This window comes from Mirounga leonina, unplaced genomic scaffold, assembly GCF_011800145.1.
Source record: "Mirounga leonina isolate KUSES-001 unplaced genomic scaffold, KU_Mleo_1.0 Mir_173, whole genome shotgun sequence".
Classification (NCBI taxonomy): Eukaryota; Metazoa; Chordata; class Mammalia; order Carnivora; family Phocidae; genus Mirounga; species Mirounga leonina.
Window position 1 is genome coordinate 77,318,985 of NW_023270447.1, and position 26,624 is coordinate 77,345,608.

Here is a 26,624-nt window from a genome sequence, read left to right on the forward strand (position 1 = left end):
AAAGACCTGGCACTCTTTACCTTTCAAGTGTATCTTTCTTCCTCACAACAGCTGAGCTATTATTCCCAAGAAGAAAATCAAGATCTGTTTCTCCACGTAGTTACTGAGTCTTTGGGCCTCATTTGGTAAAAACAAAAACAAAACAATGACTACAAAAAAACCCAACTCCCTCCCCCCAATAGAGACCAGAGATTTTATAATGCAAAATGGTATTGCACTGAAGTAATTTAAGATGCTGTTTCATTACTCAAAAAAGCCAAAACAAAACTAGAATTTAAAGCCCCTGAGTTACTAGTTGGTGTACAGGAGATACATAGAAAACATTTAGAGTTATATTTCCCCCATCTCCCCACCAATCCATGTTTTCAGTCTCCTCATGGTGACTCCCAAAATATTCCTGGAATATGAATTACCCTATTTCCCAATTATCTCCATATCCAGGTAAAGCTGATGACAGCACAGTCCAGAGTAGAACTCAATCATCAGTCAATGTGAGGGCAGCTGCTGTATTAGCTCTGTTTTTATAAGCTTGGAAGATGCTTCTATTTATAGGGACATCCTATATTAGAACCAAGTAAGAAAGCCCTTGTTCTAGTCATGTGGAGCCATAAACTTCTGTCAAAAACAAACAGAGAAGCTCGACATCCTAGCTGCCAACGCAGGACCAGAGAGAATAAAGTGAGCTCTTTCAGGGATTCTTGTGATTGTGATTAAAACAATAACAAGATAACAGAACAAAAACCACTTGCTATGTGATTTTTTTCATACAGCAGCAAAATGACTAAGTATGGTGATAGGTCCTTAAGACAATATTACAAATGATATTTGTCACTCTGAGTTAACTGCTCACTGCAGGAGGAGGGAACTGATTTCTACGTACTACCAACAGAACCATCAAATCACTCTCTTTTGCACTGAGGCTGTCCACAAAGAATGGAGGAGGACAATCCCATTTCATTCAACAGTTTACTAAAGAAAAATCAATGGTTGAGTGAATGTCCACTCTGAGGGGGTGGGGGGTGGGGTTCTTGTCTCCTTAGAGTAACTATTAAAAGAAAGCTCTTGGAGAAGGAGACTCAGCTGATGAGGAGTTGCATGCACTGACTCCAGTCCCCATCTTCTCTGAAATATAAGCCACATATGGCAGAACAAGTGCACGCATACCTCAGAAATACTGCAGGTCTGGCTCCAGACCACTGCAATAAAGTGAGTCAAATGAATTTTCTGGTTTCCCAGTGCATAAAGTTATGTTTACAATGTACTATAGTCTAAGTGTGCAACAGCATTATGTCTAAAAAACAATGTACATACCTTAAGTACTTTATTGCTAAAAAAATGCTAACCATCATCCAAGCTCTCAGTAAGTTGTAATCACTGATCACCTATTACCATAATAGATACTAATGAAAAAGTGTGAAATATTGTGAGAATTACCAAAATGTGACACAGTGAGCAAATACTGTTGGAAAAATAGTGCCGACAAACTTGCTCTATGCAGGATTGCCACAAATCTTCCATTTGTATAAAAAAGGGGGGGGGGCAGTATCTGCAAAATGCAATAAAGCAAAGCACAATAAAACAATGTACGCCTGTAACGGAATCTGATCTGGGATACCAAGCAATATATCCTGGGCTCTACAAATTATTGATTAGAACGATCCTAGGCAAACACCATGCCTGAGCTTTAGATTCTTCCCCTGCAAAATGAGAGAATGAAGCAACTAACCTACTTACTCCTCAGGTTTCCAAAGTCGAGAAACATATTTGTAATTATACACAAAATTAATGGAACTATAAGCTCTTAGTTCTTGTCCTGTAAGCCAAAAGCCAATCTACTAGTTAACAGCTGTCCATACCTACTCTGAACTAGACTACAAAAACATTAACATGACTTCTTATGTTTGATTAACTTAAGGCAAACAGAACTCAAAGCTGTTAAGAATTTTATCCTAAACTTGAGAGTGCTTGAAGAATCCTCCTTACCACTTGGCTACTGCACCAAAAATCAAACAAACTGACTTAGAGAAATCCTTTTGTAAAGATCAGAGTTGAATGACAACTACAAATTTCACTTGGAAAAATATCCCTACATACACAAAATGCTGAAAACAACACACCAGCTTAACGGAGGTTTGGTACAGTGCTCCTCAAAGGGCTGGTCCTGGTGAGATAAGGAGCTTATGCCAGATCATAACTAAAGCACCATTTCTTTCACTGGGAAGTCTTGCTACTCAGCCCAACTCCCCCAAATCATCATTTGAACTAACAGTGTGATTAATGATGTAGTTTATTTTACATTTGAGCACAAGCAACATATTTATCTCATCCCATACTGGAAACCAACAGCTAATTCATGAATTAGCAGCTGGGTGCAGGCCACACCTGAGGGGAATACTGGTATACTATTTAGAAACAAATGTTTTTAAAATGTGTTAAAGTTCTTCTAATACCAAGAAAGGAAGAGAATTTCTCTGGATATTTCTATTAGAAAAAAACTCTTTTTACTGTTATAAAGACTAAATAAACCTGCTCTATATTCGGGAAAGGCTAAAGAAAAAAACAGTGTCTCAATCATCAGTGATAACCTTTGGTGTGGATTCCATTACTTCTTGAGGACTAATGTAATATCCACGTCAGAAGCCCTGCTTCAATTCAATTCTCTACTGCCTATCTACCTAAAACACCCATCTGGTAATGTCACTTCTGCTCTCAACCCTCTGAAGTCCCAACCTACAAATCAGCCTAGTAAGCAACATCCTTCACCCTCAACTTGTTTTGTATCTTAGCCCCACCAGTACAATCCCAACCTCCTTCAGAGACTTCTTGGTCTTAAACCTTCCTCCACAGCCACATTAGGTCCTAAGCCACCTTCACAAATGCTCTCTTTCCCTCCATTTCTCTCCCCACTCTTGCACCTCCCACTTTCAGAGACTTTGACTCTTTCTCTCTCCTCCTCCCCACTGGCTCTTCCATAGCAATTTATCCTTTTATCTAACCCTTGGCACATCTGCCTTGTGTTACCGATATATGTATAAGCAGTATATTTCTGGTTGGGGTGTGGTTTTTTTTGAGGGGGTATACCACAGATTTTAATGACACGTATAATTCCCGATGCTCCTGGGTTCATAAGATATCTAGAGTCACCAGAATTTAAGACCCTTGAGAGCAGGGAATACATAATCAATGCTGAGAAGAATGCCTAGATTTTGGCAAATATTTTAATAAATACTTGCTGATTGACTGTGATTTGCTTTAAAATACTCCAGACCAAAAAAAAACCCCAAAAACAAAAAACCAAAGGGACTGAATAGACGCAACAAGACTAGAATAAATGAAAGTCCATTATTATACTATTCTTTCTACTTTTGTATGGGTTTAAAAATTTCCATAATAAGGGGGCACCTGGGTGGCTCAGTCGTTAAGCATCTGCCTTCGGCTCAGGTCATGATCCCAGAGTCCTGGGATCGAGCCCCGCGTCGGGCTCCCTGCTCTGCAGGAAGCCTGCTTCTCCCTCCCCCACTCCCCCTGCTTGTGTTCCCTCTCTCGCTTTGTCTCTGTCAAATAAATAAATAAAATCTTAAAAAAAAATCTTTTTTCCATAATAGGGATGCCTGGGTGGCTCATTTGGTTAAGCGTCTGCCTTTGACTCAGGTCACGATACTAGGGTCCTGGGATCGAGTCCCGCATCAGGGTCTCTGCTCAGCAGGCAGCCCGCTTCTCCCTCTGCCTGCCATTCCCCCTGCTTGTGCTCTCTTCTCTCTCTGATAAATAAATAAACTCTTAAAAAAAATTTCCACAATAAAAAGTTGGGAAACAATTATCTGTGTATAAGTCCCACTAGACTGTGGGCTCTTCTATGGCAGGGACTGTCTTACTCATCTCTATAGCCTTTACAGAGTAACAAAAGTTGATTGAATTGCTGAGTTAAGCTCTACTTCGTCCTTTTTCTCTTGTTCATTCTATTTTGTTTATTCTGCCAGAAGGTTGTCCCACCCCCAAAACAAGCCCTGGGAGGAATTTGAATCCAGAATGGTGAGGATAGGAGCCAAAGCATTCCCTTATGTCTGTCCTCTTCTGGTATGAACCCCACAAAGCCTAAAGGCTTTAGTGAGAATGTCCACTGGACCTAGCAGACTAAATTCAAGAGTTGGGATCTTACCACTTTTAGCCACAATAGCTAAACTGCCATATGCATCATGAATCCTCCCTTCCTCAAAATATAAAAATGATAACATGCTTATATCCTGAATGGTAAACTTGCTCATTCATGATAGGGGAGAGTTGGTAAAATTCTGAATATAAACTTTTGAATTGCACCCACCCCCCAAAATTAGGACTGACTTACATGGTCTAAGCCGTTCAACATAGTTGTTAAACTACTCTTACTCTCTCAGAGCAAACATCACTGCTATGCTACTGCCTACTAAGTATGGGAAGCTTCTATGCCTCTGGTCAACAAATATTTTAATCTACCTAAGTATCTGAGTTCAGTATTACCATTTGGCTATTAGTTCATCAAAATCTTGAACCTACACACACAAAGCTGAAGTCATAAAGAGCACACAGAGCTAAAGCACATGATGAGAGGCACAATACAAAGAAATGAAGAATCAGGTGTCAATTCCACAGGTCTCTTAGTAGGTGGCCACAGCCAAATTAAAAAAAAAAACAAAAAAAACCCTGTCTAGCTAGCCTTCGTTAAATGTCTAAAGATAAATGCCTAAATAAGCATGTAAATTTGCATATATGCAATAAGCCCTTCCTATACAGCTCATAGTTAAGGAACAATCAGAAAGTCACAATTTCTACCCTCAGTTCATACAGATATGCGTGTATATTCATCCACACATTTTCCCCAAATTGTTATTTCAACTGAACCAAAGAAATTTTGAAAAGTTCTGTTTGTCCTCAACTTACAGCTTGTCCATTGGCTTCATAAAGTGGGCATTTTTGCTTGATCTTGGCCAATTCCATATTTACTTGTTTGCTGACCACAGCCATGGGATTCCCTCCTAAAAAAAACTCAAACTATTAAATTCAACATATCTATGAAAAGAGAACACATCAAAGCAAAAGTATTTTTACTTGAAATTTAAAATACTCAAAGTTTTGGGTATGTGAATTATAGATTAAAAAAATGCCCAGTAAAATAATATGTAATATATGAAATATGTAAGATAAGCATAAAGAAGCAAAAAATTACCTATAACCCCATGTTAACTTTTTTTTTTTTAAGATCTTATTTATTTATTTTGACAGAGAGAGAGAGAGAGAGAGACAGCAAGAGAGGGAACACAAGTGGAGGGGTGGGAAAGGGAGAAGCAGGCTCCCTGCTCAGCGGGGAGCCTGCTTCTCCCTACCCCCCTCCCCCCCCCGGCCAATGCTTTCTCTCTCTCAAATAAATAAAATCTTAAAAAAAAAAAAAAATTTATTATAGCTCCTTCTAGATTTTATGTGCATAAAATTATAGACACACACAGAGAAGGATCACAATACATGTACTGTTTTGTAATCTTTTTTCAAATTAGCAATAAACTGTGGCCATTGTCATGTTAATATAAAGCTACATAATTTTTAGTGGCTGTAGAGTTCTCTTTGTATAACAATATAATCCTCGGAATCATGGGTTCTAATGTCTTGCTATGCCACATTTAAAAAGCTCCAGGAGCACCTGGGTGGCTCAGTCAGTTAAGCCTCAGACTCTTGGTTTCGGCTCAGGTCGTGATCTCCAGGTTGAAAAATCAAGCCCTGAGATGGGCTCTGTGCTCAACTCAGAGCCCGCTTGAGATTCTCTTGCTCCCCCACTGCCCCTCCCTCTGTTTGGGCATGTGCAGGCGCCCCTGAGCGCACTCTCTCAAATAGATAAATAAAATCTTTAAACAAAAAATAAATAAAATTAAAAAAAATTAAAAGTTCCAAACTACATGGTCCACTTGTCTATTTTCTTAGGATAATTTCCTAGAACTGAGTCTGCTAGGTCAAAACATATGTACAATTTAAATTTTGCAAATATCGATGTACTTTTCAGGAAGACTATTTGTCAATTCACCTCTAACATTAAGAACAGTATCTTAAACCAAAATATTTTAAAACCACATTTATGGCTTTAAAACATAAGGTTAATCATGAATCTCAGATCTTGTATAACAGCACGAAACTAAGGACTACTTACCAAGACCTGTCACTACCATAGCTCCAAGATCAGCTACATAGTTTCCTTTGCGAAATGTAGCAACTCGTCCACCCACTCGATCCTGTTTTTCAAAAATTAAATGGCTAAAATCATCAATTCTATTTTAACCATAAAAACCTGGCATGGTACCACCCCAGGCCTCTGTCTCTTATAATTTAAAATGAAAGGTATAGTTTAGAGTATACATGGCATGCAGTGTGGGCACAAAGAGTGAGTGAAGTTTAACTATTTGAGGGAGTGGTAGGTAATGAATGACAGAGAATTAAGTGATAGGAGATAAACAATTTGACAGCCAGACATATTTAGCCACGGGTACTATATCTCTCTACCCAGCTGTCTCTAATACCATTTACTGTACAGGCTGAGCAAGGGCCACTCACACAGAAAATATCCGTTCACAAATTGCAACACTAAATGCCATCTTTCTATCACCATGTTCTGACTTTTGCCCCCCATCCCTAAAGTCAGCTGTGAATGACAGATGACTTCTCAAATGGTCCTCTAGTGCAGCCCCATACCCAGGGGCAGAGGGTCTACTGAGCATAAACTTTTGACAGTATCTCTCATTCCTCAACAGGTCCAGTCCAAGTTTATCTCTGCTAACTCGGGATTTTCAAATATGGGGAAAAATTACTGAGCTGTAGCGACACTTTAATCATGGATATTATGAGAACACTCTAACCTCCAAAAAAACGAAAGCAAAATAAAACAAAAAACCTGTATGTTAGGTTAACATGTTAGATTATGGGTAGGGATCAGAATGGTCCCATTATTCATTACTGTATTGCTAATACAGAGGACAAGAGGGCACACAAATGTTTCCTAAATTATCTATAAAATATTATTTTTAGCAAGACTATTAAAAATTACTTTGATTTCTCCATACTTTATTTGAAAAGAATATTTTAAAAAATTAACAATTTACAAAAAAGCAACTTAGATGTACTGCACAAAATATTTTAAAAGCTTCTATAAAATTTTAAACCGTTTAGGTTACCTGAGAAGTGTTTTTTTGTTTTTTAAATGGTGTAAGTCCAGGGAGGCCTATAAGCCACTGGAAGATAACTAAATGTCAAAAATCACTCATGAAAATAATTTGAATAGTAGCATCTTAACATGACGTTCATTTTCTCCACTTTGTGCCATCATCCCTTTCCTCCTTCAATTTCCATTTCTTTCTAGGACTGATAAGGGAATGAACGTATCTTGGCTGCATTAGGCACTAAGAGATGACTGTTGCCTGAGATGCACTCCTTTTCTTTTACTATCAAACAGGGAATACAATCCACTCTGTTCCACCACTAAAAATACCTGCCACCTACAAAGGGCACGTCCATGAAGGCCCAAAATTTGAGAATTAACTACAAGAAACAATAACCTGAAAATATCCATCAAAGAGCTACATGGATCATTTACAAACTCTAAATACTCACTGAGCACCTTTCAAAGCTTCACTGTCAAAAATGCTTTATCCAATGTAAGTAACAATTACCTAAAATACTTTGAGTAGTATACAAATCAGTTTGGTTTAGTTCAAGCTGTGGGACTCATTAATTTGCAATAGATAATTTCTTATTGCATTGATAAATACCTATTTTCATTAGGTCAGGCTTCTAAACACAATATAAAATTCTTACCCTGGCTTCCAGAAGTGTGACATCCATTCCGAAACTTTGTAATTGACGAGCTGCTGCCAAGCCTGAGACCCCAGAGCCTATAATAATTACCTTTCCTGTCTTTTTAGCTAAAAGTAAAAAACGAATAAAAATTACAATATTTTGTTGTAGGTTTAAGAGTTTATTTTACCATTTTTTACATCATGAAAACCTCTAGTTCTCAACATGTCATGATGTCTTACAAAGTAAACAGTTCACTTATTTTTAAAATAGAGAAACTATCTGAATACAAATTAGCAAATATCTGAAACTTATAAGCTTTAATTCAATATTAAAAATTTATAAATGAAATCCTTTATCTTTAAAGATATACTTTCTCATTATACCATGGTCATGTGCTTTGGTATCTGTGACTGGTTAACTTACTATGAATAGTCTGCTTCATTTATCTCACAATTATACTAGGACAATCTGACAGACAAATTATTCTTAAAGCTGTTTTCCTTAAGCTCTACTTCTGCTGTCTTTACTATCCCCTTTTGAAGATTATTAAAGCATCAAAAATAAATTAAAAATAAATAAAAGTGTTAATTCTCAAAATATCCCTAAACCCTAGATTCCTGGCAGTATAAAGAACTGGTCAATGAAAGAAAACCTCAAATCTGTGCTTTCAAAACGGACTTCTCTCGTTTTTAACTATTTTGTTTTCTGATTTTTCTTATATTGGAAATTCAGTATCTTCTACTAAAGTACACTTATCAAACCAGAAATTACAGGAAATGCATATTTATGAAGAGATTTTACTTTAAATCTGACATATAATGAAATAAGCTTGGGAATATCGGACTCCAAATTTAGACTTAGAAATCAAAATAAAATGCTAAAAGCCTCCTGCAAATAAAAGAGAGTCCTAGAACTGTAACTTAAAACTATTAAGTCCATCCGCCAGGTCCTTACTTGGTAGGGGTTTTATCCTCTTATAGATGCCGAAGTTGATCAGACCGTGACGCTCTAAATAACTGTGAACTCGGTGGACAAGCACAGTATCACCTACAGAATAAATGAATTTTAAAACATGTTCATATTTTTAGCAGTTTAAACAGAAAGCTCTTTAACTCTTTTGTTTTTCCATCATGAAGTTATTCTATACATATTTTCCGTAAGCTTCAGATCATGTGATTCCTTTAGAAAAATGATTCCTAGAACTATTAGTCTGTGATGTAGTCCAAAATGCCTATCACATAATTTGGAATTTTTAAGAATGACATTCCATTACAGATGAAATAAAGGATAAAACCAACCCTTTTAAAAGTAGTATTATAATCAGTTACTTTGGCAAAAACTTTTCAAGACTTTGTGGGTGGTAACTGGAAAACGAGAAAGCCAGCCAGCCAGCCAATCAAATGTCAACAAAGTACTCCAGGGATTAAAGTTGGAACACAGTCCTAGTGAAATTACTAGCAATCACTTGAACTCACAACTTAAAAACCAAGAAAATCACTACAAAGATACATAATAGTTTCCTATAAGGCTTATTTTTGCATAGCACAAGGTAAAGTAAGATGGTAATATGAATTGACAAAATTCATTATCAATGAATCATGAGCCAAAACTAGTCCCACTTTTCACACTACTTACTGTTGTAAGGTGCTTCTAATTGTTGAAGGGTAGCCTCAAAGGTCAGCTGAATCTTTGGATTATCCAACCACAACTGCAACTGTATTTAAATGACAGAAATTTTATTACACAAGTAGACATAGACCACTTGACCAGTTTAAAATATCTTTTCAACTTTAAGGCCTCTAATACAGGCTTTCCTTTCATTGAAACAGAGGGTTATATTCCTGACAAACTGATGAAACACAAAACCATGTCAAATGAGTAAATTACTGAAGAAGCTGGAAGATATTCAGCCTAAAACAAAAAACAAAAAACCTAGTAACTTGGCAGTATCATACAGCTGGTAGGGACCAACTAGGATTTAAGCTGGGTTTCATGACTCCAGAGATACTGAGTAGATAAAAATCCACAAAATCCAATGATCAATTAGATATGCAAAGGTGGAGGGGGGAGGGAAGAGGTACCAAGGATATCTCCAGTTTTTAGCCTGCGCAACTAAATGAGTTGGTATGCTATTCACTAAATGAGGGCCACTGAAAGAAGAGGTGAATTCAGTTTCAAGACAACCCAGAGATACAAGATTGGCATCTAGATACGAGTTAGGGTTCTGAGGAGAGTTAAGGTCTGGAGCCATTTGCTTATGGGTGATAACTGAAGCCAATGTGCAGAAGAGACCTCCTCAGGAGAATATATAGCAGGGGGAGGAAAAGACCATAAGGAGCCTTAAGGAATTCTAACCAGTTCACATAATGGCCTGTTTTTAAAGATAAGCCTACAGGGGCGCCTGGGTGGCTCAGTTGGTTAAGTGTCTGCCTTCGGCTCAGGTCATCTCAGGGTCCTGGTATTGAGCTCCACATTGGGCTCCCTGCTCAGTGGGGAGCCTGCTTCTCCCTCTCCCTCTGCCTGCCACTCCCCCTGCTTGTGCTCACTCATGCTCTGTCAAATAAATAAATAAAATCTTAAAAAAAAAAAAAAATAAAGATAAGTCTACAAAACTGTCAGAGAAGATAACAACCAGGGAGGCAGGAGAAGAACCAGAATACGGTGTTAAGCTAAGGGAGTTTAAGAGAAGGGAAGAGAAGTTTAAGAGTTTAAGAAGGAGTAGTCAATTATTTAAAAAACTGCTGAAAAAGCACTAAGATAAGGAATGAAAAATATTATAGTACAATCAATAGGCTCTAACACAAATGCTCTTCAAATTGAATAGGCAAGACCAACTAAATGCCACCATATTTAAATCTTCGCTAAAAATTAACTTTTCCATAGACAAGTTTCAACAAAGAAACATAGCTATGTGTAAATAAATCCAATTACAAAGAGATACGACCAAATTCATAAGCACCCTCTACTTTTCTCGGTGGCCACTGTCAACGCAAAGTGGACTTCCTCAAGTACACACCAGGCCCAAGTTCCTCACCCATAAGCCTTCTTCCTCTGTCCATCCTATTAAAAAAAAAAAAAAAAAAAGCTCGGGTCGTAGTTTTTAGCTCAATAATTCTAAAGTTGTTGTGGTTTCAAAATCTGTAAGCAAAAGAACTGATACAATTCTTTTTTTTTTTTTAAGGTTTTTTTTAATTTATTTATTTGAGACCGAGAGAACGAGAGAAAGCGCACATGAGAGGGCGGAGGGTCAGAGGGAGAAGCAGACTCCCTGCCGAGCAGGGAGCCCGATGCGGGACTTGATCCAGGGACTCCAGGATCATGACCTGAGCCGAAGGCAGTCGCTCAACCAACTGAGCCACCCAGGCGCCGCTGATACAATTCTTATAAGAGAACGATTTATGTTCAGTTTTATAGCCAGAGGTCCACAACTCTAACTTGGGCCAGTCCTTCCTTCCCCAAATCTGGATTTTGGTCACAGAATATAAATCAGAGAAAACAAAGGTCACTGTAAATCCACCAAATTCAAGAGTGAAAACTTTCCTCAGATGAAACAAAAAAATGACCTTATCTAAAAAATACACTTCTAATTAACTAATCAATTTTAAGTAAGCTCTATATCCAACGTGGGGCTTGAACTCACAATCCTGAGATCAAGAGTCGCATACTCTACTGACCGAGCCAGCCAGGTACCACCTAAAAAAATCCATTCAGATAAAATGTTGATGTTATACACAGAAGCCGAATTCTAAGACAAATAAGTGTCAGAAATATACATTAAGAATTTCCCATTTACTTTTTTAAAAAATCACGTTTTTTCTTCACTCAAAAATCCCTTTCTTCTGTACTATGAAAACCCAGTATAACCCACCACTCACTCTAGCTAACAATCTAAATTCAGCAGGGGTTTTTGCAAACTAAGAGCCAAAATAAAGAAGTTAGTGGTAGCTAAAAAGCAGACATCCTAAAATGACATCTCCGAGCTATACTCAAAGTAGCTGAAATCAGGGGCACCTGGGTGGCTCAGTTGTTAAGTGTCTGCCTTCAGCTCAGGTCATGATCCCAGGGTCCTGGGATCGAGCCCCGCATCAGGCTCCCTGCTCAGTGGGGAGTCTGCTTCTCCCTTTCCCTCTACCCCCGCCCCTGCTGTGCACTCATGCTGTCTCTCTCATGCTCTCTCAAATAAATAAATAAAATATTTTTTAAAATAAATAAATAAAATAAAATCAAGCATTTAGCCAGAGGAGGAGGTTGAAGCAGAGAAGCAGAACAGAATAAGAGTTCCTCTTATCCTGGGAAAGAAAGACAAAATGATTATTTAATAATTTAAAAAACATGTGTGGGGGGGCACCTGGCTGGTTCAGTCAGTTGAGCACTCAACTCTTGGTTTTGGCTCAGGTCATGATCTCAGGGTCATGGGATTGAGTTCCACGATGGGCTCAGTACGGACTGTGCTTAACGTTTTTTCCCCCCTCCCTCTCTTCTGCTCCTCCCCTAGTTCATGCTCTCTCTCCAGAATAATTAAATCTTAAAAAAAGGGGGGGGGGGACGGGGGAGGCCCCTGGGTGGCTCAGTCAGTTAAGCATCTGACTCTTGATTTCGGCTCAGGTCATGATCTCAGGGTTTTGAGACTGAGCCCTGCATCTGGCTCTGTGCTGGGTGTGGAGCCTGCTTAAGATTCTCTCTCCTTCTCCTCCCCTCTGTCCTTGCCCTCCTTTAAAAAAAAAAAAAAAAAGTTTCGGGGCACCTGGCTAGCTCAGTCAGTAGAGCATGCAACTCTTGATCTCAGGGTTGTGAGTTTGAGCCAAACATGTGGCCTGGTTTACTTAAAATAAAAAATTAAAAGTTTATGGGGTGCCTGGGTGGCTCAGTCATCAAGCATCCGCCTTCGGCTCAGGTCACGATCCCAGGGTCCTGGGATTGAGCCCCGCATCGGGCTCCCTGCTCTGCAGGAAGCCTGCTTCTCCCTCTCCCACTCCCACTCCCCCTGCTTGTGTTCCCTCTCTCACTGTGTGTCTGTCAAATAAAGTCTTTTAAAAAAAAAATTAAAAGTTTAAATGAAGATTCTTTGTGTTTACAAGGTTATGAAGAATGAAAAGGATCCAAAGAATGTATGGAAATAGCATTTCAATTTTTTAAAAACAAAAACTAAATATACATTTAAAAAAATAACTGAAGGGAGGGCGCCTGGGTTGCTCAGTTGGTTGGGCGACTGCCTTTGGCTCAGGTCATGATCCTGGAGTTCCGGGATTGAGTCCCGCCATCGGGCTCCTTGCTCGGTGGGGAGTCTGCTTCTCCCTCTGACCCTCCCCCCTCTCATGTACTCTGTCTCTCATTCTATCAAAATAAATAAATAAAATCTTAAAAAAAAAATAAAAAAATAACTGAAGGGAAAAAACTAATTTTTAACAATGGTTACCTCTGGGTAATGGTACATGTTATAGATAATTCTGTAATTCTTCCCTCTCTTTTTTCCCATATTTTCCATAAAAGTAATATGTGCTTTTTAGTAATCCAAACAGGAAAAAAGCTGACATGGAAACTTACTGTGCGGTTTCTAATGAACAGAAAAACCTTCTGGGTCTGTTGCGGTCCACTGATGATATCTGGAAAACAGGCTGCTTCTTGAGAAGTCATCCGGTCATGAGGAAGTCTACTCTGGAAAGCTGCACCCTCCACACCTAGCAAAGAAAGCAAAGGACTTCTGGGAAAAGTGCAAGTGAATACAAAACCAGGGATAGTGAAACTCCTTTTTTGCCTGTAAAGCTCTGCCTCATTCACAGACTGATCTCACCTCCTTTAAAATAAAAATCTTTTATTTTGCTCAAAAGATGACACATCTTTAGAATTTACTTACTCTTTTGAGCGTAATATTCCAAAAATTACATTTTACTAATGAGTGAAACAATGTACCTCCGAAAACATAACAAAGCATGCAGCATATTTTCTTCATCCACAAAACAGCTTATAATCCTGGAAGATACTCTAATTAAAATTAGCATCACTGATAATGTTCCCGAAATCTTAAAACTAAGGAACCAGAATAAAGGAAAATACACTAAAAGGAAAGCAAGAGAGACTAGAGTGAAAAACAACCACATGCCTTCTTTTAAGATTAGAGCAGGGAACATGGAGAGGACTTTAAGGTTTAATAACCAACAGTAAGAAATGCATGATTATGTGGTCAATGGTACCACCCATTAGTTCCCATAATGCAATGCTGGCAGTGAGATAAGTTAGGCGGACTACAATGAGGACAGAAGCAAGGAATTTACCTTTCCCAGCAAAAACATCAGAGATGCTTTACTACAACTACACAAGTGTGTTACTGCATATTCTACCCACTACATATAATGTATACATATTCTCTGTACAAGTAAAATATATATCATTCTGAAACTTTTAAAACTGGGTATTAAATCGACTATTTTTATAAGCTGATAGTTAAGTACATCTTTATAAGATGTCCTTAGAAACACATTTACATGTATTCTACCTGTATTTCTAAGATCACCCTATAAAAGATATTTAACCACCAGCTTATTAAAATATCAAGACATAAAGAGTTTCAAAATTCAATACCACTGAATTACATATAAGTAATGAAATATGCACCCACCGATATCCATATTTAATCATTTAAAGCACATAAAACAAGAAGTCAGAAACACCGATAATGGAAACAAAATTAAAGGAAAGGCAGGGTAAGATTAAGAAAATAAAAAGAACAAGGCAAGTATAGATATAACTTAGAAAATGATAGCTAAGTTATTAAAGTGCTGTCTCCACAAAGACATTTATAAACAGTAACTCGGACAAAAATGGTTAACAAGAGGTCAAGCAAAAATGCCTAATGCTAATATGAACAGCACACTAAACAATATTCTTGGGAGAGAAGGAAAAAAATCTATCCACTCACAGTAGATAATGAGGGCACATGTACTATACTCACATTACCAAATCAAATCAACAATTCTCTCATTTAGTGAATCTCAACTTAAAGACTGTCAGGACAGTTAATTATTCCCTAAGGAAAAAAATAATCAGTAAGAGCCAAATTGTTGAGAGTGGAACATGAAATTAAGGCAAGGAGAGAAGAAATGCTGGCAACAGGGGTATAGGTTATTTCAGTAATGTGAAGTTTTCTAAAACTACACAGAGCTTTGATGTCCCTAGCCCCTTACCCACAATCAAATAAACAAAAAATAAAACCAAGAACAATAACATGACACATTATAATGAGCATTATCTACACAATAATCCCAAGTACTCAGAACAAAGATCACTTAAAATAGGTTACCTTCATAAATGTATACTACTGACATGAAAACCAATGAACTCTATAAACTGTACTCCTCCCTCCCCAAAACGGGTAGTTTTCTTAGCTCTACCTTCTACATGCTTATTAAGTCATCACGGAACATCAATCCCCCTGCAAAATACTACCGTCAACAACAGTCAAAAAAAACCACGTAGGGAAAAACACTAAATTTTATATTACATTTGGCTCCTCATTCTAAGTGCTCTTATTATCAAAAACTACTCTAAATTAGTTGGCTAACTTTGGGAATCTTGAGACTATGTAACAATTAAATATTATTTACATTAAGTCATGTGGCAGTTTTAAAAGTATCTTTAAATCAAACAAATGATTAACAAAAGGAATTAAAGAAGCCAAAAATTGTGACACTAATGTATGTGTGGAACGATAATCTTCTCCATCTCTATCTTCTACAAAACATCTGAAAACACCTATTGTTAAATACTTGTCAATTTTTAAAAATGAAAAAGCTTCTAAAAACTCAATAATTATTTTATTCCTTTTGATTTTTAGGTTTGAAGACTTATTTCAAGGAAGGAAGACCATTATCCATATAAAGATGAAAACTGTGTAAGAAAAAAAATCTAACCTTTTATCAAAGAAACAAAAAATTTTAAGTTGGAACCCACGCTATTCAGAAGCTAAATCAAAGCACTCTTTTAATAGGATATTTCCAAAATTAACTAATAGACCATTCTGGACAATATGACTCATAAATATCTCCTTCAGAGGGAAAAACCTTAAAGAATACAATTGACTTTAATAATATCCTTATTAAAAGGAAGTACTAGTAGTACATTTCATTCAAAAGTAGTTTATACTTGGCGTTTGTGTGCACTTAACAAAGTCTGGTATTCTGGAAATTGAGAATGTTTCAAAGATGCAACCTTAATTTTTTAAAAGCCCCAAGGTTGCCTATATATCTATCTTGCCCCCTCAGTTCAATTCCTTTTTCCCACACTTCACACAGGAAATTCCAGCATCACCTTTCAAAATGCAGTCATGCTAAAGCAGAAATGCCCTTTCTAATGGTCTGACTGGCTCACAGTTTCTCTGAAAACACAGTAAAAGTCATAAAATACTGAAGGGACTATAAAGACCTTTTTTGATAGACTAGACACACAGAGAAGGGGCAGGGGAAGATGAGGATATAAATCCTCTATTCCATGAAATGACTTCCTCCCTGATTCTGATGATATAGGTAGCATTGAGTAGAGTGAGGTAACAGAGATATAAAAAATAACAGAAAGGAGGCCTCCATGAAAGTTACTTGCCTTTTTTTCTTCATGAAGTAGACAAAATAACTAGAATGACTAGTTTTCTAGTTGAAGAGTGAAAATAAAAGCCTGACAAGAATCTACATATAAAAGACTACTTAAAATTAGTAAATTACAGATGCACCATATCCAGTCCTATAATAGTTTAAAGACAAAAAGAATAAGGAACAGAGGGAAAGGAGAGAAAAAGAAAAAAAGAGCATCATGATTTCTTATGTTTTACATCTTTTATTTTTAGGGTAAACATACACTTTAAATGATTCTATGAGGGAGGGGAGGGTATAAGGACTAGTCTATGCATAAGAAAGAAGACCTCTGGGTTCCACTCCTCCAACCTTTGGTGTATCCTCGGTCATATCATTTAACTGTATTTCAGGTCCTAATCCATAAAACAGGGGTGGATACAATATTATCTGTTCAACGACAGGAAGCTGGAGAAAATGACCTTAAGTTCCCTTCTAACTTTTAAGATGTAGGATGAATACATCAACTTGATGTGGATTTATAAAAGTCAAGATATGATCTTGGTCCCAAGATACTTATGAGGGTCATTTGGCTTTATTAAAAACAGAATGTTGATCGCTTACAAGCGATCTAACTGATCATCTCACAAATGCACGCTTCTGAACATGGCGAAGATCTGAAGAGAGACTTGAAGGGTTCAGAATAATCCCCACCATTCTTGGAAACACTTAAAAAAACAAAAACAAAAAAAAAAACACCTCATGTTCTACTAAACAGTAAGTCAGAAGCACCACAGTTTTATATGAAAGTCTGTTTTTACTTTCAGCAATACAATATATTGTTTACTAAAGCAGAAGAGTCAATTTATCCACGTTAAAACAAAAAGCAACAAGAAAACTCAATTTATTTCTTCAAGATTAAAGCCCTAAAGGCTATCCCTGATCCTCAACAGTTCCATGGAAGATCCAATTGTGCATCATTTGATGAACAGCATTCTTGAAGGTTTATCTGCCAGAGAGACTCTGAATGAGGATTTTAACTCCTCTAAGATAACCATGTACTGATTATCAACCTCCAATACTTGGGATAGCATTTAAGCATGTTTACTTCTAACATTCTGGATCACCTATATACTAATTTCTGCATTAACAGTGAACTTTGACCCAAGAGTAAAATACAAATATTTCCTGGACCTGCTGTACACAACTGCAAAAGAGAAATAATTTTAAAGTAGACTTAACAGTTGAAAAGTGACAAACTCCAAAGTGAAGTAATACCTATTCCAGTTCTATCAAAATATATGTATCAGTCAGCTTTGAGCACTGAACCACACAAAAACATCCAGGGCAAAGGATGAAATCCAGACATACTACTTTGAATTCCTGGAACAAACTTGAATAGCTCTAGATGGGCCCTATAAATCATTTAACCCTTTAGTTTTTCCTAGAAGTAAAAATATCACAGTTCGATCTGAAAAGAAAGAGCATTTCGAATAGACTTTTAAAAAATGATTAATTTTCACGTGACAAAATGTTTAAACTACAAATAATTAACCATGTAATGTTAATTAAAAAAATTGTACCCAACACTATCTAACAACCACCTCTGAAGAGTCCCTTGCCTGCATAATTCCTCTGACTAGTCCTAGAAGGCCTTTCTGTACCCGCCCCCCTTTTTTTGGGAAGGCTTTTGGCCTATGGCTTCTCCTCTCTGTGTATATAACTATATTTCTTTTTAAAGGTCCCATGATTCCTAAATCTAGGTTTTATATCATGTTTACTGTTACTATAAAAGCTGCTGGGAAGAAAAGGACCCGCCATCTCCTCAAAAACATGAAGAGCGGAGGGCTGAGATCGGCCTGAGGACTTCAAAAGGTTTTGCTTGCCTTTGTTCTGGCTACACTCTCTCCTATTCTACTACGCTGTCCTGAGGGTTATATTTCCCCTGCGCTTCTGGCTAAAATGTGGATACCATAGCCAAAAACACTTGCAAGCATCAATCCCTGACTTGGCGGCTCTTGCTACTAAGTGGCAAGCATCTAATGCCACCCTCACCTGATGCTTGGCCGTCTCCATACCCTCCAGAACTGTCGTCTTGAAGTCCTCCTGCTTGCCCTGTGGAAGGAAAGAGGAGAACTCAGGGACCTTACTCCATAAATTAAGATAATATCTGGACATAAAGGCCTAATAGTTGGCGACTCACAAATTCACCAACTAATAAACCCATATTCAGAGAGCTCCTTCTTCTCGAATCAGGCCCAGGGAATCACATCATAGTCTTCCAAATTCTGGTCAGAAAATTTAAACTTTACACACTGATTCTTGTTGAAAGGTAGCAGAACGAAGTACATACAGTATTTCTAATCACTAAATCCTTGCTGTCAGTCTTACTTAAGTCAAGGTTGGTTGGGGGGAAAAACGAATTCCAACGTCTTTTACTACTTGTTGCTAGACTGAGAGTTAGGTGTCACATGTGCTCTAGGGTCTAGAGCTGCAACAATTCAGCATCTGCTCAATCTCCCTTTATCTTTACCTTTCTATCCACAAAGAATATACTTAAACAACAAGCAAAAGACATAGTTTTAATGAAAAATATTCCCTTTGACTTCAAAGCAGGGACTGTAAAGATTCAGCTCCAAAACAAATTTCATTTACTATGCATGCTAGACAGCACTAGATCTGAATACGCCAGTGCTTCCTTAGTAAAACTTTCAAACACACCACAAGACACCCTGCAGTCATATGCCAAGTAATGTAGATAGACACACACAGTGGGGGCCGGGGGAAGGCAAGATATGGGGGAGCTTCTACCTCAAGCTACACAATAAGCCAGCTAAGAGATTTTCCTCATTGACGAATACGTAGAAATAACTTCAAGAAAAGTATCAAAGCTTGAAAGTTCAATCCGACAAAGTCAGAACAGATCATCTTCCAGATTCTTCCAAAATCTATCACCAAGACAGATGCTATGATCTTCTTAAGCTTCTAGCTACCTGGTACACTACGAGAAAACTATAGCATGATCTTTGAAAGATGAAAACACTCTGCAATGATCTAAAACTAGACAAGCTTTTAATTGATTAAAAGAATCTCAATGAGAAAGCAGACTGATTAACCATTATTTGAATTAAAAAGGAGCAGGAAAGTGAAAATGACATCTCTATCCTCATGTATTTGAAGGTGTTTAGATAGAAATGATTTTTGACATTAGAATGTGTTACTAGAAGCTATATGTTCTGAGGCTAGGACAGAATCTCATTCTAAAATTATCTCACTATGCTCTTGTCTGAAGGGCCCTTGAGTTTTAGAAGGGTATGGCTTTCAGACAAGGCTCAAGATATATGATTTGTTAACAGCCTTTGGAAAAGGGCATTAATTATGAATAGATGACTCCTTACAAAATCCAGTCTGTAAGCATCTTGAAAATGCAGGCCCTTTTAAAGTTTAAATAAGGGGTGCGTGGGTGGCTCAGTCAGTCAAGCGACTGCCTTTGGCTCAGGTCATGATTCCAGGGTCCTGGGATCGAGTCCTACATCTGGCTCCCTGCTCTTGGGGAGTCTGCTTCTCCCTCTCCCACTGCCCCGCCCCCCTGCTCGTGCTCTCTCTTGATCTCTCCCTCGCTCTCAAAATCTTTATGGGGGGGGGGAGGAAGGGCTCAGAACAATGAAATAAATACAGTTTCCAAGAATAACATTTAAGCACTAGGAAAAATATAGCTGCTGACTCTCTCAAATTATGTACCCCGGTTGGCAAAGAATGAAAGCTACAGTCTCCTGTCATGAAGGCATCTCACCACTTCTAAAAATAAAAACAAAAACCACTTTCAAGCTAGCCATTAAGTCCTGAATTATTTTATCCCTCCTATTTCTATCATTTGCTTTCTCCCACTATATGTCACACAGTATGCTAAATTAATTTATTTTAACCTACAGGCAGCTCTTGGCTGTTTTCTGTCATGGTCTTTAGACCAAGAAATCCATAGAAATATGGATTTCTTAAGCCTGATTTCTGTGCTCAAAAGCTTAACAAGGTTGCTCTTTTTTTTTTTTTTTTTTTTTTTTTTTTTTTCTTAACAAGGTTGCTCTTTTACAACAAGGTAGAGAGGTCTTTTTTGTCTTCTGCTTTTGAAAAAAGGAACAAGGGGCCCCTGGGTGGCTCAGTCGGTTAAGCGGCTGCCTTCGGCTCAGGTCATGATCCTGGGGTCCTGGGATCAAGCCCCGCATCGGGTTCCCTGCTCGGCGGGAAGCCTGCTTCTCCCTCCCCCACCCCCCTGCTTGTGTTCTCTGTCAAATAAATAAATAAAAATATTTAAAAAAAAGAAAAAAGGAACAAAACTCACATGGTGTTCTTTGATAAAAATATGTAGGAGTAATATGAAAAATATTCAATACCTTGCCTACCCCTTTAAAAAGATCCCTCTTAATAGCAGAAAATCAAAATAGAAATGAAACTCCAAAGTACTGCATAAGCAGAGAAATAGGAAAAACCAAATAGGTGATATAACCATGTAAGAAATGATGAGAAACAAAACAAGAAGTGCTTAAAATTAAGTAAAGGAACAATGGGTCTCTTAACTTGATGAACGTTTAGAGATGAGGTTCCTCCTTTCTCTCTAATCCTAACACACTCATGAGTATTTGGAGGGTGCCTACTTCTCCAAAGACAGGTAACAGCATCATCTTTATTAGTGATATCCTTCTAGACCAATTCTTCCACCATTTTCTTAAAAACAACACACATACAAATGTTTGCAGCTAACTTTCCATCAAGGATTGCCTCTGATTAGAACATATAAAATGCCATATTCACTTGTTCTTTGGGTCCTTCTGGCCTAGGACTCTGCTTCTACCAGTGGCACAAGGACATGGAACAGTAGGCAAGTACAGCTGTTACCCTCCAGGAGCTCAAATTCAAGATAGAAAATGAAAATATACAAAAACCACCTTTTCATATCACCTTGATTTTGGCATCACTGTGCAGGAGACCTTTTGTTTCTATTCCCACCACACACATACATATATAGACACACACACACACACACACACACTCGAGTTTGAAGTAGAGACCCTCAGTACCTGTATTTGTGCATATCTTCTACAAGTTGAAAATAAAATCTTTGGCTTATCTTACATAGCAGCCTTTCAGCTGCCCTCTAATAAACCCTCCACAGACCTGTTAGGTTATTCTTGAAGAACAGTGAAGTATTTTAGTTACAGTCACACTACTGGATGCTTTCTCATCTTGATTCAAATTCTCAAGAGATCACTCTTCCAACATCTTAAAAGGAAATCTATGATGTCTTTCAAATATTTTTATCTGACAAGCACGGAGGGCAGGATCACTGATGTGTTGTTCCCAGGAACATACCAGCAGATTCACATTTTGATTTTAGTTTGTTGAAATCACATTCAAATTAATAACTTTTGTAACCAATTTGAGAAACTTCTAAGTCTGCTGGGAAGCAATGATTTTTAAACAGAAAATCAACTTATCAAAATTTAATAAAAACTGTACCAAATTTATAGAATAAAAGTGACTGACAAGCTACTGGTTTCAATTAGACCTGACAAATTAGCAGAGGAAAAGAAAAAACTTAAAAGTTTAAATCATCTTTGAACACATAAGTTTCCCTCTATTAACACTTCGGTTTAGCTTATATTTTAAATAATCTCACTAATTCAATGTTTACCTATTCTAAAACTTCCAAGCACAAGTAGAAAGTTGAACACATTATGTACCTATTTTCAAAGGGCTTATAATCAATTGGGGAAAGATGAAAAATATTATTTTTTAGGGAAACAAGAAGCTAACACAGACTTGAGGAATCAGGAAAGCTCTTCTGAACAAATCCAGAGATTTGGCAGTCCAACCACCAGCATGATCCAGAACACTTATAAAAGCAAGGAGAAAAGCACAGACATGGAACATATAGAGAACCACACAGTACTTGCAGATGTGGGAGAGCAGGATAGGTAAAATGGGCCACTTTCAGCGCCAGAATCTAAACTTGTTCTTAATAGTGATGGGGCAGAACTGTATGATCTGTCATAGGAAAGCAGCAAAACAAGTGATATTTTAATTAATCTAATCTGGTCACTTTGGACCAGATGGAGCACAGAGAAAAGGTGACCTAGATAAATGAGATATAACTGAAAGGCTGCTTAAATAATTTAGATATGAAGTAAAATTCACTAGAATAAAAAGGCAACAATGAAAATAGATAAGGTATAACAAGTCAAAGAAGCTGTTCACAGGAAGATGCAGGACTTTAAAACAGACTTGATCAAAAGGGTAAGGGACAGTCAGGAAGACTCCAAGGTTTTAAAAGTTCAAGAATGGTGGGATGCCTGGGTGGCTCAATCGGTTAAGCGTCTGCCTTCAGCTCGGGTCATGATCCCGGAGTCCTGGGATCGAGTCCCACATCGGGCTCCTTGCTGAGCGAGGAGCCTGCTTCTCCCTCTGCCTGCCTCTGTCTCTGATAAATCAATAAAATCTTAAAAAATAAAAAAAATAAAAGTTCAAGAATGCTAATGCAATGGACAAAATGGGAAATTTAGGGAAAATTCAGGTAAATTAAATTAAATGGAAAGACTCTACTTAATTAGTCTTTAAAGTAATTAAAGACTAGAACTCCAGGGGCACCTGGGTGGCGTAGTCGGTTAAGCCGCTGACTCGACTTTGGCTCAGGTCATGGTCTCAATGTTCTGATATCAAGCCTCATGTCAGGCTCAAGGCTCAGAGGATTCTCTCCCTCTTCTCCGCCCAACCACGTCCCCCCTCCCCCGTAAAATAATAGATCTTAAAAAAAAAAAAAAAAAGACTAGAACTCCAAAGTTAGAATGGGGCCAAAACTTTAAAATAACATGGAGAGGGGCGCCTGGGTGGCTCAGTCGTTAGGCGTCTGCCTTTGGCTCAGGTCATGATCCCAGGGTCCTGGGACTGAGCCCCGCATCGGGCTCCCTGCTCCGTGGGAAGCCTGCTTCTCCTTCTCCCACTCCCACTTGTGTTCCCTCTCTTGCTGTGTCTCTGTCAAATAAATAAATAAAATCTTAAAAAAAAAAAATAACATGGAGATAGTAATATGCTCAGAGAAGGACGCCTGGGTGGCTCAGTCCATTGTCTGCCTTCAGCTCAGGTCATGATCCCAGGGTCCTGGGATTGAGTCCTGCATCAGGCTCCTTGCTCAACAGGGACTCTGCTTCTCCCTGGCATGCTGCTCCCCCTGCTTGTGTTCTCGCTCTATCTCTCTGACAAATAATAATAATAATAATAGCCTCAGAGCTTGAAGCAGTTGTAAATGTAGGACTAATCTCTTAAGAAAAGTCACAGTTTCAAAGAGGAATTGGTCAACGTAGACAAATGACAAGATAAAGTTAAAATAATTGGAAGGTAGTGAGTTATTGGTGACTATCACCACTTCGTGCTGCCTTCCAGTCCTCTCTGCAGTGAAAGGTGGCTTTAAAAACATCCTCATGGGGCACCTGGGTGGCTCAGTCATTAAGCGTCTGCCTTCAGCTCAGGTCATGATCTCAGGGTCCTGGGATCCAGCCCCGCATCGGGCTCCCTGCTCGGCAGGAAGCCTGCTTCTCCCTCTCCCACTCCCCCTGCTTGTGTTCCCTCTCTCGCTGTCTCTCTGTCAAATAAATAAAATCTTTAAAAAAAATTCAAAAACATCCTCAAGTACACTGCTCTCGATGTATCTCCTTCCTAACTTTTTGACTATGATTCTGGACAGAAGAATAAATGATCTACAGCAGTTCCAAGAAAGGAATTGGGCGCACAGAGGTATATAAAACTAACCTGAAGGAAAAGTCTCAGGCATTCCTTTGAAGCACAACAGAGGCATTTTAACACAGCTAACATTGATCAATACTCTCCAACAAAATTATCCAGAATGAATGAGATCTATGGATTCCAACCAGAATAGCAATCTTAGGGCTACACTGTCAATAAGGCCTAGAACGCAGGAAAATGGTGCTGCTTGAGGTAGGACCCCGCCTAGAATTTTCTCACTTTGCCCCAGAAGGAGCAGTAGGACGACCGATTTGCACCTGAAGGCAACAGTGGGGCAGAAGTGAGAAACCTGGTAGCAGAAATCCTACGCAAAGCAAAAGCCCTATAAGCTAAAAAGGAAAACAAAGCTTTTAGGAGCCAATGGGAAGAATTAACTTTTTAGGAACACCTGGGTGGCTCAGTCGTTAAGCATCTGCCTTCAGCTCAGGTCATGATCTCAGGGATCCTGCTGAGCAGGAAGCCTGCTTCTCCCTCTCCCACTCCCCCTGCTTGTGTTCCCTCTCTCTCTGTGTCTCTGTCAGATAAATAAGTAAAATCTTAAAAAAAAAAAAAAATTAACTCTTTAACATGCTATTTCCTTCCACATTCCATAGTAGGGATTTTCCTTACCTATTTTGTTGTAAAATCTTGGTTTGTAGTTCACTTTTCAAAATGTTCCAAAGAAAGTCTACAAATTATATGCTGTTATACTGCTTAACTACCAAGCTTAAGGTGAGTTTGAGTAATTAACAACAAACTTTTCTAGTTTACCTTTTTTTAAAAAATTAGTTTGTTTACGTATGTATGTAATCTCTACACCCAATGTGGGGCTCAAATTCACAACTCCAAGATCAAGAGTCACATGCTCTTCTGACTGAGCCAGGCAGGCACCCCTCACCTGTTTCTAAAAAGGCCAATACTGAAGTTTACCCTGGACCTATTAAAAGAACCATAATAACTTTTCATAACTGATAACCATGAAAGAATTTCAACAGGAGAATCCCTTTTTCCTGCTCAAGTAAGTTTCTCAGAATGCTGGCTATCTGCATCTTCTCAGATCATGATCAGAGGCTCCTTCCACCCTCAATATGATTTGAGTCTACACTGCTACAAGGAATATACAACTTCTTAGGCATTAATTAATCGTATGTGTTCTTCTATCTTCACGTATCAGAAGATGCAAAAAAACAACAAAAGCAAAAACACAACTAACTCTATCTTCGAATGTTTAAGACTTCTGTGATTAGCAAATACTGCAAAAATGTTAACATTTGTTATATCTCAATAGCTGATACATGGATTTTGACTAGGTTATTCTAAGGAGAGAGAATCTATATCAGAAAAGTACCAAGATTTGCCATTCCTCCTATGATTTAACATACAAAAGCTTAAGTGATCTATTTTGTAAGTGACATGTTACTGAAAATGGGTTACCACAAATACTTTACAGTTTCCAAAAGTGATAGAGTATATATGTCAACGTAACCTCATTTTTCCCCCAAAACATCAATCCACCCTATTCCTAGTTTCAACTGTTTAATAAATACAAGATGTTTGTACATGAAGATGGAATTCATATTTTCTCATTTGATCCCCATACCAAGCCCCATTTTGCAGATGAGAAAATCCTCACAGACCAAGTATCCTATTCTCCTATTATACCATGACCACACCAAATAAAGGATGGTAAGCAAAAAGAATTCAAGGAAATTATACTAATAAAGTTGCTCAGCTAACCAAATTACCATTTTGTCTTAATAAAAGACAAAACAGTGAAATGGAATCATTAAGAAACGCAGCTCAATCTGTCAAAGACAGAATATAAAACTGGTAGCATTTCATTCAATGGTTATCAGCCAAAAGCACTAAACAGTTTAAAATCAAGGAGATTAGGGGCGCCTGGGTGGCTCAGTCGTTAGGCGTCTGCCTTCGGCTCAGGTCATGATCCCAGGGTCCTGGGATCGAGCCCCACGTCGGGGGCTGCTTCTCCCTCTCCCCCCCCCCACCCCTGCTTATGTTCCCTCTCTCACAGTCTCTCTGTCAAATCAATAAATAAAATCTTTTAAAAAATAAAAATAAAGTCAAGGAGATTAACTTACTTCATAAAAGCTTAATTGAATTCCTTCATGTTTAATGTAAAACTTCCAAAATCCAATTTTGGGAAAAACATTTAAAAACAACTTCTGGATTCTCACCATACTTTGAATACACTTTTACTGTATTGTTTCTTCATTGTAGCCAATTATTAAACCTGTAACCCTAAAGTGGACTGACTATAAATTCTTTGCAGGAAGACCTAGTCTTCAGCTCTGAACCCTCAGAACCCAGAGCCACACCTGGAACAAAGCACTGTAGTTTTACAAGTAATGTGTGGAATAAAGTGAATGAGGAACTGCTAAATTTGGGGCAATTTTACTTTGTGTAGAAAATGTCTCTATTTCATTTTTTTTTTTAATTTCCCTTCCAGGGCACCTGGCTCAG

General features: G+C 38.1%; 2 protein-coding genes across 4 annotated transcripts in view; one reads left to right on the forward strand and one right to left on the reverse strand.

The window, feature by feature from the left end:
- Nucleotides 1-16,924, forward strand: part of LUZP1 (leucine zipper protein 1) — a 139,065-nt gene extending 122,141 nt beyond the window's left edge. Inside the window, exon 4 of the transcript XR_004681774.1 lies at nucleotides 15,644-16,924. The gene's annotated coding sequence lies outside the window, so the exon portion shown is untranslated. The remainder of the gene's footprint in view (nucleotides 1-15,643) is intronic.
- Nucleotides 1-26,624, reverse strand: part of KDM1A (lysine demethylase 1A) — a 60,906-nt gene that overhangs the window by 18,425 nt on the left and 15,857 nt on the right. For 2 of the 3 annotated variants that reach the window (XM_035019543.1, XM_035019542.1), the window contains 7 exons: nucleotides 18,426-18,485; nucleotides 13,357-13,490; nucleotides 9,448-9,526; nucleotides 8,767-8,859; nucleotides 7,831-7,937; nucleotides 6,173-6,254; nucleotides 4,918-5,012 (listed from right to left, as the gene is read on the reverse strand). In XM_035019543.1, coding sequence (XP_034875434.1) covers nucleotides 4,918-5,012; nucleotides 6,173-6,254; nucleotides 7,831-7,937; nucleotides 8,767-8,859; nucleotides 9,448-9,526; nucleotides 13,357-13,490; nucleotides 18,426-18,485 — 650 coding nt within the window. The remainder of the gene's footprint in view (nucleotides 1-4,917; nucleotides 5,013-6,172; nucleotides 6,255-7,830; nucleotides 7,938-8,766; nucleotides 8,860-9,447; nucleotides 9,527-13,356; nucleotides 13,491-18,425; nucleotides 18,486-26,624) is intronic. The other variant, XM_035019544.1, reaches the window with a different exon arrangement.